The 16101-nt window shown below is 51.0% G+C and overlaps 1 protein-coding gene across 1 annotated transcript in view; it reads right to left on the bottom strand.

Annotated features, from left to right (window-relative positions):
* Nucleotides 1-2278: 2278 nt before the first annotated feature.
* The window catches only part of CIITA (class II major histocompatibility complex transactivator), a 64891-nt gene continuing 51068 nt past the window's right edge, over nt 2279-16101 (bottom strand). Inside the window, exons 9-18 of the mRNA XM_056866230.1 lie at nt 14260-15949; nt 13095-13268; nt 12841-12972; nt 11732-11803; nt 9884-9964; nt 8935-9027; nt 6487-6570; nt 5038-5121; nt 3141-3224; nt 2279-2354 (exon numbers count right to left, since the gene is read on the bottom strand). Coding sequence (XP_056722208.1) covers nt 2279-2354; nt 3141-3224; nt 5038-5121; nt 6487-6570; nt 8935-9027; nt 9884-9964; nt 11732-11803; nt 12841-12972; nt 13095-13268; nt 14260-15949 — 2570 coding nt within the window. The remainder of the gene's footprint in view (nt 2355-3140; nt 3225-5037; nt 5122-6486; nt 6571-8934; nt 9028-9883; nt 9965-11731; nt 11804-12840; nt 12973-13094; nt 13269-14259; nt 15950-16101) is intronic.

Raw genomic sequence — 16101 nt, forward strand, 5'->3', positions numbered from 1 at the left:
TTTCCTGCAGTCGGGAAACTTGCATTTCAAAAAGGCTGAGCTTAGACGCCTTTTCCCCCTCTTATGTTAAGATTCTGCCTTTTAAATATATAGATTTTCTCTTGCAGGGAATGTTAGAGGTGGGGATGTTTGGAAACCAGTGCCCCCCCCCCCACACACACACTCACCAATCTGATGTGTTCCCAGCCCCTGGGGGCCCTGCCGTAAGCTATTCCTGAAGGTTTGGAATCTGCTGTCCTTGTGACCCAGATAGACCACATCTGTTTGCTGCCGCTGACCATATGCACTTTTGGAAACATTTTCTGATCCCCATTACGCTTCAGGAATTCATTTCTTATCCTCAACAAGAATGTTGCCTTTTAAAGAAGAATCAAAAGTCGGATTGTATCCGCCAAGCAGTATTAGTGAAAAGAATGGGTTTGTAAGTATTTTTGTAATTTTTGGAAAAGGGAAGGAGTCCTCTTGATTATCATGCATTATTTTGGAAAATGTCGAATTGCAGTTCTGTACAAAAAGCAATATGCTGAGAAGCAGCCTCTTTCAAGTATGCAGGTCAGCGGATGGGAAGTTTTGTACATTAATTTATACACAATATGGGATTAATGTCGGGCCAGTGCTGAGGGCCACAGCTGAGCGTCCATATTTGAGTTGCCTGTAATTAAGATGCTTTGCATTTAATGAATACCGTGAATGCCAAACTACAGTGGCTGGAATTGTCGTACTTTACCCTACAGTACTGCAGTTGACTGCAAAAGGCTACCTTCGGTTGGCCCTTGAGAACTCGCCAGAGATGGATTTAGAGAACACAAAATATGGGGCGATCGAAATTAAATTGGGTTGCTTCTTTTCACCCCTCCCAGTTTTAAAGATGTCCCTTAGATACGACAGCAGCTTGCAGTGATCAGGTAGAGCACTTTAAAAAGAAGTCATCCAAAACATTAAATGTACATTTCTCAAAATTTTTACCAACTGTACAGTAGTTTTTATCCCAGACAGGTGAGATCTGGAGGGGATTCATAGAGGCCGAACACTGTCTTAACATGTTAAAAACAGTGCAGTAGACAGTTAATCCTCACCAGACAAGCTGGGCTCCAGCTACACTTTGGTGAATTCTGTACTTTAGGCAACTCATTCATTCTTGGATCAGTTAAAGATATTATTGAGTTGCATCCTGAATGCACCTGACAAGTTCAGCAGTGGATTTAGGATTTATGAGATGGGGGGGGGGACACTTTGTTTTTGTCTGTGTTGATGGAAATAAGGCCATGGGTAGAATAATCCTCCTAAGAACAGAGAAGATCTTACAGAGAGTTCATAGAACTGGGGTGAGGGATGGGGCCCCTGGAACCGTGAAGGCAGGAAAAGAGCAGCGATTGACAAGAGTATCACCCTAGCCAGCTCGGTGCTCTGTGAAAACTCCAACTTCCATCCTTTGTCAGGAGCACAATAAGCCCCCGTAGTCGGTTGATTCCAAAGAGCATTTTTCAAAGTACGTCAATCCCTGGTGTGCCGTGACTGTCAGCTTTGGTTGGGTTCTTGGGGAAGCAGCGAAGTGCAGACGAACTTGTTCTGTTGATGAAGCACCGTGTGCAACGACAGCTTCTTGTCTGCCTGGGATGGATGTCTGCCAAGTCAAAAACACCCGCTTTTTAACATTTCCCTTCCCAGAGATCCCTGCAAGGTTCTAAATGTCCCAAACTGAAAGTGTTTTTGTGCTGTGACTTAGGTGGGGGCAGGACAACCTTTCTGGGTCAGAATGCCACATCCCCTCCTAATGGCAGCCAGGACAGGTTTCCAAGCGAGGCTGTCCCCAGGAATTTGTCCCCAGAAAATACTCATCAGAATTTAGCAGACTTCTCCACCCCCCAACTCTAGTCACAACTTGGGGCCCCATCAGCCCTCCTCCTGTGCTGGAGAACCAAATGAAACACTAAGACAGTGGGCAGAATGGAGGCAGGGGCAGCTTATCAGGTATGTGAGATCTGGAGCTCAGGAATCCTCCTGCCCCCACCCCTGGCCCCCTCCTTTTACTCCTTAGGATTCTGCCCCTACCTGCAGTCTGTGCGCTGTTGGTATTGGAAGGACGGTGTTGCCATTTTGAAAATAAAAATGTCAGTGGGCCCCTAAGTGAGTCAGCTCCCCCCATATTCCTTGATGGATATTGGATGGGGCAGAGGGGAATTCATCTCCCTACTGGCACCAGAAACACTGTAATATGATACTGAAGGCAAGAGTGTCCCCAGTGGAGGCCCAGACTTGTTACCTGGATTACCTGGCTCTAGAGCGATCTGATTCGAGAATCCAGCTGCTGAAGGTGCTCGAGAACACCATGAGGGATTGTGGGATTCCAGAGCCTAGAAGGCAGTTTGGGAAAACAAAGCAGAATTAGCCTGAATTCCAACTCTTTTTAACACAGTTCTCCTGTAATGGTTTCCTAAATTTGTTGGAAACGGGCATATTTTCTGGGAGGCAGAAGAGGGCTTTGGGTCATCTGGGGTCCATTCCGTGGAGTGAGGCAGCTCACACAAATGACCCCTTCCCTTCAGACATTCCTAGGGTAGTGCGAGAGAAACGGCCACACTGCAGCGCTTGATTACAGCATTTTTAAAACCTGCCTTTCTCCTAAGGAGGTCTCAAGGCAGGTTACAGTGTTTGTTAAATACAAATGACTTCCTTTCATTCACGTAACATATGAATCTGACCAAATGACATTGCACAGGATGTGTGATTGATGGGAAATCCTGGTCAGCTTCCTACCATTCTTTCTATGGATCCCAGAAAATGTAAAAATCTCTTCATAAGAGGACCTCCATTGATAATTGTGGTATTTTTAAAAATCTCAACATGCAATAATGCAACTGTTAAAAAGAGGCTTGGGTGGAATATGGTTTAGGGCTGTTTGAACGCAAGGAGAATTTAGCCCAAACAGGTCAGGATATGTGTGTGTGTTCATGCACGGTGCCCACCTTCACTGGTTTTAGCATCGAGGGTTAACCTGAGCATGTGAATTAGTCGTCACGTCTCCTTGTGTCAGCTCCAGCCCCCGCATGTTTGTGTCGAAAGGAGCTGGTTTGCACCTGAGTGTCTGTGAGTGTTAAGTGAACACAGACGCGCGAGAACCGCACAAGTGGTAGACTTACGCCACGCTCCGCACGTGGGGGCATTTCCTCAGGCTGTCGGCCAGACGGTGGGCCCCTGCGGCTGTTATCTTGTTGCACTGAACGCTGAAAAACAAGAAGTTCCCACTGCTCGTTTACAACCAACACCTGCATGGCCAGGCAGCCACCGACGGTTCAGGCCTTCCAGGAGAGCAGGGGTTACCACACCCTCTGCCACCCACTGAGAGGTGGTCCATGGTGGTGCATCATAGCAGAGAACCTGAGGAATGAGTTGCGCAATCCCTGCCTAGTGTGTTTTTTCTGCACCCTTCTTCCGAGGAGCTCAAGATCACATACAAGGGTTTCCCTTTGTCCTTTTGTCCTCTCAACAGCCCTATGAGGCAGGGTAGGCCGAGAGAATGCAACTGGCCACCCAGAGAGCTTCCATGGCACATGAACACACATGAAGCTGCCTTATAGTGAGGCAGACCCCCCCTTGGTCCATCAAAGTCAGTATTGTCCACTCAGACGAGCAGCAGCTCTCTAAGGTTCTCAGGCAGAGGTCTTTCACATCACCTGCTTGCCTAGTCATAGAATAGAATCATAGAGTTGGAAGGGGCCACCAGGGTCATCTAGTCCAACCCCCTGCACAATGCAGGAAATTCATAACTACTTCCCCCCCTCCCCCAGTGACCCCTACTCCATACCCAGAAGATGGCCAAGATATCCTCCCTCTCATGATCTGCCTAAGGTTACAGAATCAGCATTGCTGACAGATGGCCATCTAGCCTCTGCTTAAAAGCCTCCAGGGAAGGAGGGCTCACCACCTCCCGAGGAAGCCTGTTCCACTGAGGAACCGCTCTGTTAGAAAATTATTCCTAATATCTCTGGTCCGACCTTCTGGGGCAACAGAAAACAACTCGGCACCCTCGTCTTTATGACAGCCCTTCAAGTATTTGAAGATGGTTATCATATCCCCTCTCAGTCTTCTCCTCTCCAGGCTAAACATACCCAGCTCCTTCAACCTTAGTCCCTTTAACAAGAGATGCCGGGGATTGAACCTGGGACCTTCTGCACGCCAAGCAGATGCTCTACCAATGAGCGACAGTGGAGTGGAGGATTCAAACCCAGGTTGTGGGAGGGGCCGTGGCTCAGTGGTAGAGCATCTGCTTGGCATGCAGAAGGTCCCAGGTTCAATCCCAGGCATCTCCAGTTAAAGGGACTAGGCAAGCAGGTGATGTGAAAGACCTCCACCTGAGGCCCTGGAGAGCCGCTGCCAGTCTGAGTAGACAATATTGACTTTGATGGACCGAGGGGGGTCTGATTCAGTATAAGGCAGCTTCCTGTGTGTTCATGAGTCTTCCAGCTCCTAGATTGACACTAACCACTACACTGTGTGGGCTCCTTTCATCTCTTAATTAAAAGGAATTAATATTTGTGCTGAGGCTCTGGATGTGGGTGAATGGCCCCGGAGCACACATCCCTCATTCTGGAGCCAGAGAACAAGGGCAGGGGCTAGTGAAAAGAGCCCCCATGGAAAAGCTATTTATACCAGGCCTGGCCAATCCAGAGGCTCCATGCCTATCAGAGGGGCTGATGTTGCACACTCCTGGGCACTAACAGCCCCAATTAATTAACTCCATAATGCTCTGGCTTCAGGCCAAAGTTCCCGATTTGAATCCTGCACAGAGGCAGCAAAACCAGCGGGGTAACCGATGCCGTGGCATCTGCCAGGAACATCCAAGCCCCATTTGCCAGGGGAAACTTTTTGCGGCCACACCAGAGGAATTAAAAATTATTCCTCGAAATTACTGCAGGGCTTGGTCACAAACATTGTCCTGTTCCCAAGTGGCGGGGAGTTGCAGGGGCCACTTTTTAACTTGGCCAGTTTCCCTGTAAGGACTTCCGGGAGGGAGCCTCTTCACTGCCTGATACTTACTTCAGCACTCTTAAAGAGGTCAGTTCCGGAAGCACGTCTGCAAAGTTTTCTGCTCCGGCGTCACCGATGCTGTTATTGTACACGCTGCAGCAAACAAAAAAAGGCGATTTTTAGCTTTCGTCAGCTTATCGATCAAAACGGGAAATGCATCTCAAAGTTACCAGCCTTGCCAGCCATGTTTGTGCAGGGCGTTCCTAACCGGAAAGCTCTGTCAATTTTTTTTCCAGATTGGTTTGATATTAATAAATTGTTCCCTCCAGAGTCCGCTGTCACTGACATTGCAAATGTAAACAGCACAGAGATATTCAAAAAAGGTTTTAAAATGGAGGGTTTTTTTTTTTATTGTAGGGGCATCACACAGGGTTTCTTGGCTGTGTCTGCCCCTTCATTTCTTGTGTCCTCTGGAAGCAAGTGCCACAGAGCCTTGATTCCTGGTGGTGGAAAGGGCCGTCAAGTCACAGCTGACTAATGGTGACCCCATAGGGTTTTCAAGGCAAGAGACGTTTGGAGGTGGTTTGCCATTGCCTGCCTCCGCGTGGGCAGAGAGAGTTCGGAGAGAACTGTGACTGGCCCAAGGACACCCAGCAGGCTTCAGGTGGAGGAGTGGGGAATTGAACTCGGCTCTCCAAATTAGAGTCTGCCGCTCTTAACCACTACATCAAGCTGCCTCTCTTATTTCCTAGACAAGACTTCTGGCTCGCCTATGGTGAACCAAGGAACTTAGGCAGATCATGAGAGGGAGGGAAGGAAGGGTTGTGTCAGTGCTTGGCTCTCGTGGCCCTTTCTTACATGCCCAGGGGAATGCCAATAGCCACTTTGGGGTCAGGAAGCAATTTTCCTCCAAGCCAGGTTGGCCAGGGATCCTGGAGGTTCCCCACCCCCCATCTTCTGGGCGTAGAGTAGGGGTCACTGGGAGTGTGGGGGGGTAGTTGTAAATTTCCTGCATTGTGCAAGGGGTTGGACTAGATGACCTTGGTGGTCACTTCCAACTCTAGGATTCTATTAATCCTAGACAGGGCTTAGCTGGATTGCCTATGGTGAACCGAATTACCCCAGGGAAAAGCAAGGTCTTCATCTAATAGCTGCCTATGCTTCAAAGTTCATGTGAATTCAGACCCTTTTGACAGGTGACAGTTTGGTGTCTGTTTTGAGATATTTTATTTCTAATAAAGGTGTCCACTTTCCCCCCGTGGATCAAGCAGCTGCAATTAACCCAGTCTGGCTTAGCTTCCACTAGGTAGGGGCATCACAACAAGCGCCCGGTGTGGGTAGGGGATTTAATCACGAATCTCTGCTTAAGGCTAGCATCTATCACATGGAGTCAAGCGGCAGAAAATGCCTTTCTAATTAAAAAGAAAATCTACCTTATAATCCCTTGTGCAATGACAAATCTCAGGTCTGCTGAGTTTGAGTCGGGAAGACACAGCCAGTGTCGGGATCGGAACTCACCTCACCGTCTTCAGTGAAGGCAGATAAGGAAGAGCTTTGGCCAGCTTCTCTGCTCCCCGGTTAGTTATCTTGTTCTGTGACAAGCTAAAAACAAAACTGGAGGGTGAGAGATTCAAAACCGATAAAAGGAAGTATTTCATCACACAGCACAGAGTTAAATTTTGGAACTCCCTGCCCCGGGATGTGGGGATGGCTGCCAACTTGAAAGGCTTTAAGAGGGGGGTGGACATGTTCACGAAGGAGACGGGTATTCATGGCTGCTAGTCAAAATGAATGCTAGTCATGATGCATACCTATCCTCTCTAGTGCAGGAGGAGCAGGCCTATTATATTAGGTGCTTTGGAACACAGGCAGGACAGTGCTGCTGCAGTCGTCTTGCTTGTGGGCTTCCTAGAGGCCCCTGGTTGGCCCCTGTGTGAACAGATTGCTGGACTTGATGGGCCTGGGTCTGATCCATTGTGGCTTTTATTCTGTTCTTACGTTCTTAATTGCAACATCAAGAGCCTTGGATGTGTTTCTTTGTTTACTGTTTAGAACATTGACAATAACAGCCCACCTTTCTCTGTTGTATGTATAAAGCGGGCGGAGTGGATTTATGCACCTGATGAAGTCAGCTCTAACTCATGAAAGCTTCAGCCGGAATAAGCATTGCTGGTCTTTACCAGCGCCACCAGGCTTCTGTTTCATTTTACAAGACAGTCAGAATCACTAGCTAATGTATCTGGTCTCAAGACTGGAGACCCCACTCTTTGCTCACACGAAGCTGCCTGTACTGAATCAGACCTTCGGTCCAGCAAGGTCAGCGTTGCCCACTCAGACTGGCAGCAGCTCTCCGAGGTCTCAGACAGAGGACTTCTACATCACCTCCTGCCTGATCCTTTTAACTGGAGATGCCGGGGATTGAACCTGGGACCCTCTGCATGGCAAACAGAGGCTCTTCCACTGAGCCACATCTTCAGTTTGGCCACGAGTGCCACGCTCTTGGGGGGGGGGTGAGTGCAAATATTAACTAAAGATGTTCTCCTGCCAGCTAAAATCAGAGCCTTTCCCGTCACTGTCGGCTCAGCTACAAACTGGATTTACACTGTAGTAAAGTGGCAGCCCTAGAAACCCCAAGGAGAAGAGCCCAGGTGGGAATGGCTTTGGCTTTCTGGGTGTCCCACTGGAGAGCCAAAGGAGCTGCCACAGAACCCTCGAGAGGCCATCGGCAGGTGGCGCACAACAGCACATGAACACATGAAGCTGACTTATACTAAATCAGACCCTTGGTCTATCAAAGTCAGTATTGTCTACTCAGACCGGCAGCGGCTCTCCAGGGTCTCAGAGGTCTTTCACATCACCTACTTGCCTGGTCCCTTTAACTGGAGATGCTGGGGATTGAACCTGGGACCTTCTGCATGCCAAGCAGATGCTCTACCACTGATCCGTGGCCCCTCCCATGAACATATGAAGCTGCCATATGCTGAATCAGACCCTCGATCCACCAAAGTCAGTATTGTCTACTCAGACCGGCAGCAGCTCTCCAGGGTCTCAGGCGGGGGTCTTTCCCATCACCTACTTGCCTAGTCCCTTTAATTGGAGATGCTGGGGATTGAATCAGGGACCTTCTGTATGCCAAGCAGATGCTCTACCACTGAGCCACGCCCCCTCCCGTAATCTTCCTTGTCTCCTCAATGAAGACTCCCCTAATCTTCCTTGTCTCCTCAATGAGGACTGCCAACCATAGTTTGGGAAATTCTTGCAGATTTCCAACTGGCCTCTCTTTATAACATCTCCCACTCTTGATCACACATGAAGCTGCCTTCTTCTGAATGAGACCCTTGGTCCATCAAAGTCAATATTGTCTACTCAGACCGGCAGCAGCTCTCCAAGGTCTCAGGCAGGGGTCTTTCACATCACCTACTTGCCTAGTCCCTTTAACTGGAGATGTCGGGGATTGAACCTGGGACCTTCTGTATGCCAGGCAGATGCTCTACCATTGAGCCATGGCCTTATACTGAATCAGACCCTCGGTCAATCAGTGTTGTCTATTCAGACTGGCAGCAACTCTCCAGGGCCTCAGGCAGAGATCTTTCAGAGGTCTTTCTCCAGTCTCTTTAACTGGAGATCCTGGGGATTAAACCTGGGACCATCTGCATGCCAAGCAGATGCTCTACTACTATGCTATGGCCCTTCCACAGTGTGCTTCTTAGAGACACTGATTTGCTTCTTTGCGTTTAACCCTGTGCATCAAACTGATGCTTAAGGGCAATATTAAACAGGTTGTTCGCACGCATGTAGGACCAGGAGGCACGGTGGAGAAGCAAGCCTCTTCTCAGAGCAGTTCGGGAAGAGCGCTCCTGGGTGCATGGAGGGCTGCGTCGGGGTGCGACTTTTTTGCCCCTGGGGCTCATCACGTTGTCCTTCTCTGTATCTCGGAATGGGTCTCCCATCAGCCGTGCAACTTACTTCAGAGTTTCCAGGGAGCACAAACGAGGGAGGATGTCGCTGAGGGCGGCCGCTCCTTCATCTCCAATTTCGTTCTCCTTTTGAGAATCCAAGCTGCACAGGAAGATGTATTTGTTTATGGAGCGCCACCACCTGGGACCCTTTTCCCACACCAGCACCGGAAAAGAGAAAAAGACATGGTTCCCCGCCCCGAGAAGAACCCCCAACCAAAACTGACTGTAGTTTCAAGGCCCCTCCAGATGACAGGGGTCTGAGAGGATGCCACACGCACTAAATGCATGCTGCCCTTTTAAAAAGATACAGAGGCCATTTATGCAGGGGGAGGTTTTGCCTTGGATTTGCCGCTCTCTAGATGCACATTTTCCCCATCTGAATTTTGAAAACTCTGCATGGGGGCTTATTTTTGTGTTCTGAGAATCTGGATGGGGAAAATGTGCATCTAGAGAGCAACAAATCCAAGGCAAAACCTCCCCCTGCATAAATGGCCAGAGAGTCATAAATAAAAGTGAAACTGCGACGCTTTCATTGGAAGGGCCCAGAGGCCTCTTCTCAGAATGGGCTCGCCATCTTTTGGCTCAGATTACTGCCTAATCAGCAGTCACTAGCCAGATTCACATGTTTCTAGCAGCAACCAATAGCTTACAGCACCATAGAAGGTTAGGTTGCAGAGAGCCACTCTGCCAGGCTGGCTGCCCGCACTAAGTATCACAGGAGTGATTGCAGGGAGCCACACCAGCCCAAAGCCACGTGAGTCCCAGAAATAGGACCAACACAAACACCACACTGCTGGAACGTCATAGCATCACTGGTATGAGCATGCAAAATTGCCCAAGGCTGAGTCGGGCTTGCCAGTTCCGGACAGCAGGGGCTCTTTGAGGACTCAAGACAGAAGAGGTCTACGTTTTAACTTGGGGAGACAGCCCAGGGGCAAAGTCTCCTTGGCACTTACTCCAAATGCCGGAGAGCTGGAAACGCACCCAGAATCTCCACCAACTTTTTGAACCCTCTCAGGCCGCAGGTGGGTCCCAATCTGCAAAGCAAAAGGGGAGAGACGCTTCTGAAGACAAATCCATCACGAAGATGATTCAGATATTATCAGTTGGGGATGGTTTCTGCCTTCTAACTTGGGCTAGTGAGGGCGAGCAGGCCAGAATTGGCCAAGGATGGTCTCTAACCCTCAGGTTCAAACAATGTTGTTGTGGAACCACCACTCCACTACGGCAGATGTTGGCATCAGGCCAGTGGCCTGGAGAGGCACCCAAAGTCCAGGGCAGATGGGGGATGAGGCAGGCAGCAGCTGGTCCCTGGAAGGGGGGCGTGGTGTCGCTGCTTCTGACTTCGCCCAGGTTGGCCTTTGTCATTAGGAGTGGGCAGAAAAGAATGCACACATCGGCACCACAACTTCTAATAGCAAATGAACTGATTTTGAGGCAGCAAAATGGAATCACCCGTAGTTAAGGGAAGGGGCTGTGGCTCAGTAGTAGAGCATCTGCTTGGCATGCAGAAGTTCCCAGGTTCAATCCCCAGCATCACCAGTGAAAGGGACCAGGCAAGTAGGTGATGAGAAAGACCTTTGCCTGGAGAGCCATGGGGAGGGGCTGTGGCTCAGTGGTAGAGCCTCTGCTCGGCATGGAGAAGGTCCCAGGTTCAATCCCCGGCATCTCCAGTTAAAGGGACTCGGCAAGTAGGTGATGTGAAAGACTTTTCTCTGCCTGAGACCCTTGAGAGCCGCTGCCAGTCTGAGTAGACAACACTGACTTTGGTGGACTGAGGGTCTGATTCAGTACGTGTTCATGTGGATGCACAGGGCATTCCCCAAATATGGGGGAAACTATTCCTTAGTAATACAATACAATGTCAGCCGCTTTGGGTTCCCATTGGAGAGAAAGATGAAGGTGCTGTCGAGTCACAACCGACTCATGGCAACCCCTCCCAAGGGTGTTCCAGGCATGCAAGGAGCAGAGGTGGTTTGCCTTTGCCTTCCTCCACATGGCAACCCCAGCCATCCTTGGTGGTCTCCCAACCAAGTACTGATTGTGGCCCCTGCCTTGCTTAGCTCCCAAGTGCTGACAAAATCCGGCTAAGCTGGGCTATTGGGGCTGCTTAGAGAAAAAGGTGGTGCGTAAATGAAGGGAAGGGGAAGGAAAAACCACTGCCAGAACATAAGAATCTCAGAAAAGCCCTGCTGGATCAGACCAGTGAGGGTCCGTCTAGTCCAGCATCCCGTCTCACACAGTGGCCAACCAGTTCCTCTGGAGGGCCAACCACGGGACATAGTGGGTAGGGCCTTCCCTTGATGTTGCCTCCCAGCACTGGGACTCAGAGGTAGACTGCCTCTGAGTGTGGAGGTTCCCTTTAGTCACAGTGGCCAGTAGCCACTGATTAGACCTCTCTTCCATGAACCTGTCTAATCTCCTTCTTTAAAAATCCCTTTTTAGAAAATAAGGTCGTTCCTAAATTTTGTTTCAATGCTCCGAAACATCACTTCAGATAGTGTGGTCCCAGAGCCCTTTAAATTTCCTACAAAAAGTTACTTCTGGAGATGTTAGGAACGTCAGACCAAGAACATCAGTTCTATGTCCCGTTCCTAACAGTGACCAGCCAGAGGTGCCTCTGAGAAGCCCGCACGCAAGGAAGTAAAGTAACATCCTTTGCCGGTTCCCAGAATCTAGCACTCAGAGGTAAACCGCTCTGTACATGGAGGTTCTACTTTTTGCTAACATCTTTCGACAGTCCCTCCCTGTGCCTGTTTGACAAAAGCTTTGTTTTCAAAGGGTCCCAATTCTCTCTTACTCACGCAAATTCTAGGTGCTGAAGATCCGCGACAGCCGGAATCTCTCGGACGTTGCAACCGGAGGGGCCTGCCGCCCTAAACAAGAATGCGATAGAGGGAATGAGAATAGGCAAGTGATGCTTTGGAGAGAGAGGGGGAGAGAGAGAGAGAGGTTTCTTTCCTCACCTACCTGAGGAGATCCAGGCAGCATCAACTAACCCAGAATCAAATCTACCCCCTGGCCCCGCCTTGGAGGATAGGGGTGCCAACATCCAGGTAGGGCCTGGAGATCTCCTGAAATGATAACTGATCTCCAGACTACCGAGATCGATGGTGGCCATCATGCGGCGTGCGTCGTCTCACTCGAGAATCCCACCTTCGTCGCCACTGTTAAGTCCGCGTGGGAAGGATTCACGAGATCAGAGACGGAGTTCCACAACACAGCTTTATTTGATTTCGGCACAGAACTAACTTACACACTGAACGTGCCCTGCTTATATGCCCCCCTGGCCACCTGCGGCCACTCCCCCCCGATCCGTGATGGGGGGGAATACCCTCTCGGTGACCAATGGGACATGTTGGCTTAGGGCCAATAGGATCCGCTTGCTTGACCAATAGGGTGAGAAGGTTTAGGATCCTTCGTGCAGGACTCAAGCTCCTAAGCCTCCCTTGATTACTCCCCAACTGTATACATACATAACAGGTTCCCCTGAAGAAAAGTGCTACTTTTGGAAGGTGGTCTGTATGATGATGTTGTTCCCTGCTGAGGTCCCTCCCCTCCCCAAACCCCAATCCCAAAATAGCCAGATATTTCCCAGCCCAGACATGGCAACCCTCTATGGATGAAGAAGAAGAGTTAGTTTTTATATGCCAACTTTCTCCACCAAAGGGAGAATCAGACTGGGAGGTGGGGCTGAGAGAACTGTGACTAGCTCAAGGTCACCCAGCTGGCTTCATGTGGAAGAGTGGGGAAACCAACCCGGTTCTCCAGATTAGCCTCCGCCGCCCATGTGGAGGGGTGGGGAATCATACCGCTCCAAACCACCACTCCAAACCTCTGTTCTTCACCACTACACCATGCTGGCTCTCGACTTTCCCAATGCCCACGGGAGGCAGGCAGGGCTCGGCCATACCACAAGAAGTATGGCTCTTCCAAGCCAGGACTCTGCCTTCGGTTGAGGCGGCAGTCTCTGAAGGGGCGATCCCCGCACTCGCCTCCTGGGCTTCTCTGAAGCAGCACCAGGAAAGCCTGGACTGGCTCTTTGCTTTGGGGAAGGAGGAAGTGGGCACCAGGAAACATGCTCGCCTGCGTCATGGCACCCACGGGCACCACATTGGGTATCCCTGTGACGAACAGTGCCCTGTAAATTTGACGTGACTTCCTTACCCGGGCCTCATTTTCTCCTGCATGAGCACAAGAGCAGAGAGGTCATCCACGTCCTTCACCGTCTGGACTTTGAAAGGATCGATGACGAATTTTTCAATGGCCGACTGCAGCTCCTCTTCTCCCGCTGTTTCCCACAAGCGTTCCCAGAGCTGTACGACCTCCCCAAGCGACGCCCTGCAAGACAGCCACGCGCAGAAGAAGAGTTGGTTTTTACATGCCGACTTCCTCTACCACTTAAGGCAGAATCAAACCGGCTTACAACCACCTTCCCCTCCCCACAACAGACACCCTGTGGGGTAGGTGGGGCTGAGAGAGCTGTGACTAGCCCAAGTTCACCCAGCTGGCTTCGTGGGTAGGAGTGGGGAAACCAACCAGGTTCACCAGATTAGCCTCCGCCGCTCCTGTGGAGGAGCAGGGAATTGAACCTGGTTCTCCAGATTAGAGTCCACTGCTCCAAACACACCGAAGGAAGTATTTCTTCACACAGTGCATAGTTCAATTGTGGAACTCCCTGCCCCAGGGGTTTGGAGAGGGGAGGGACTTCAACGCCATAGAGTCCAACTGACAGAGCGGTCATTTTCTCCAGGGGAACTGATCACTGCCACCTGGAGATCAGTTGTAACAGCGGGAGCTCTCCAGCCGCCACCTGGAGGTTGGCAAGCCTAGCCACGCCTGAGGCTTCCGCTTCTACTGTCTCAAACCTACGCCCTCCGTTGAGGTCACTGACCTCAATAGCACTGATCTAGATCAGGGCTGCCCAGTTGCAGCTCGGGAAATTCCTGGAGAACTGTGGGCAGAGCCCAGGGATGGAGCGAAGTCAGCAGGGACGTTGAGGCCCCGTGGTCCACCTCTGCCCTCTTCTCCAGCGGAACCGATGCTGGTAGCCTGGAGTCAGGTTGTAATCCTGGGAGAACTCCAGGTCCCACGTGGAGGTTGGCCGCCCTAAGCTGGAGTCTAGATTTAGGAGCCTCTGATCCTGGGCCCAGCCCCACCCAGGTACAAAGCACATGCACTGGCAGGGAGTGACGCCCCTTCAGAGATGCTGGGCTCTCCTCTCTGCTGGCTTCCTCCCACCCTCCTTCAGCCCAGCCAAAAGGCCAGCTCCTTTCTGAGCCAGGTGGCCCCGTCACATCATACCTGTGTTGCCCAGAAAAATCCCACCTACCTGAACGACGTGACATTCGGGAGGCAGACCAGGTGCCCGAGTCCTTCTGAACCGACAGAGCTCCCTCTCAAGTCCAAAGCGAACTTCTTGGGGGCTTTCCTCAAGACAGAATGCAGGACGCAGACGTCGGGAGGAGCGAAGGGGAAGCCGAAGGAGAGAGCCGGCCTGACCCTCAACGCCAAATGCTGCAGCAGAAACGGGTCTTCTGTCTCACAGACGCAGTGGAAGACCTCCAGCAGCCGGGCCGGGCCTAGATCGCCTATCTCGAGCTTCCGGATGTATTTGCAGAGGCTTTTCCGCTTCTTGGCGATCATTTTCTCCATGTCCGTCTCCCCTTCTTCTCGGAAGAGGAAGGAAGAGCTGAGGTCGTCCTGGAAGAACAGCAAGCCGGCCAGGAGGCGAGGCACCAAGTCCCAGGAGCAGGGAAACTTCTTGGGCTTGGACGGCACCCAGAGGTGTTTGGTGAGTCTTTTGTCCTTCATCTCTTTGGCTAGAACCAAATGTAGAGCTGCCAAGAAATTGTGGACCACAAAACTGGAAAACGCACAACCGCATTCTTCGCTGCCGTCGCTGGACGCCAAGGGCACCAATATCCCGCACTTCAGAGCCACCTCCTTGGCTTCGACAGAGGGGAAACAAAGGCCCGTTGGCGCCCTTGGTTGTCCCTGCCCAAGAGACCATGCAGCCCGGGCTAAGGCGGAGATGTCCCGATGCTTTGAGGTGGCTTTTCCGTTTGTCGCGCACCCAAGCTTGTGAAGGAGGAATCTGACAAGCAGGCCAGTGAGACTGGAAGGGAGTTCTCTGTCTCCAGTTTTGAAGGCAGATTTGCACACAAAGCAAATGATCCTGCACAGATCGGGATTGTGACAGTGGCTGAAAAGATAAGGAGAACTTTTGATGAGATTCGCGGCATCCCTGCCATAGGAGGACCCTTTGAAGTACCTGGCCAGGTAGGCTTCAGCTTGCTGCGAGGAGAACCCCACCACCTCCAGGATCTTGTCCGTCCGGGGTAAATACTGATGCAGCTTATCTTTGGGCCGGGAAGTGAGCAACATGATGCAGCCGTCGAGCAGCTTCTTCTGGAAGAGGCCGGCTAAGACAGCACCGATGCCCCGGGGCTCCTTACGGGGCAGGCTGTCCAAACACAGGGAGAAACCCTCTAGATCCTGCAGCTCTTCGAAGCCATCAAAGATCAGGAGGACCTTGTCTGGGTGCCGCAGCAGATATCTGTAGACGTTATTGTCCCCTCCTTCTTGAGGGTCGGCAGAGAACTCAAAGAGCAGCTGTCGTAGGTTGTAGCGCTTCCCTGGGAGAAGGCTCAGCCGCCGGCAATCGAACCGGAAGACAAACTCAAACTGGGCAAACCTGCCGTTGGACCAATCGAGGCAGATCTTTTGGGCAAAAAGGCTTTTCCCCATCCCAGCCTTTCCCAACACGACAATTACTTTGTTGGCCCCGAGTTCGTTCTTCTCGACCATCCGGAACAGGCACTCCACCGTTGTCTTATCCTTCTGTTCGAGGTCGCAGACCCTCAGGTCGGCATTTCTCCCGCTCCGGTTTTCAATGCGACACCGCACCACGTCGCCTTCGATGTAGAGGGAGTCCATGGGAACGTCTTGCTCCATGGGCACAAATCGGCATCTCTCCCTGAAGGAGGTTTTCAACCGTGTGGAAAAGGTATCCACGATATCTAGGAAAAAACAAGACACGGAGAAGAAGAAGAAGAGTTGGTTGTTATACCTCGAGTTTCTCTATCTGTAAGGAGTCCCACACCGGCTTACAATCCCCTTCCTTTCCTCTCTTTCTTCTTGTTTCCTCCCATAAGCTCCAAAGTCCTCCCTG

Source organism: Euleptes europaea, chromosome 21 (assembly GCF_029931775.1).
Source record: "Euleptes europaea isolate rEulEur1 chromosome 21, rEulEur1.hap1, whole genome shotgun sequence".
In the NCBI taxonomy this organism is placed as follows: Eukaryota; Metazoa; Chordata; class Lepidosauria; order Squamata; family Sphaerodactylidae; genus Euleptes; species Euleptes europaea.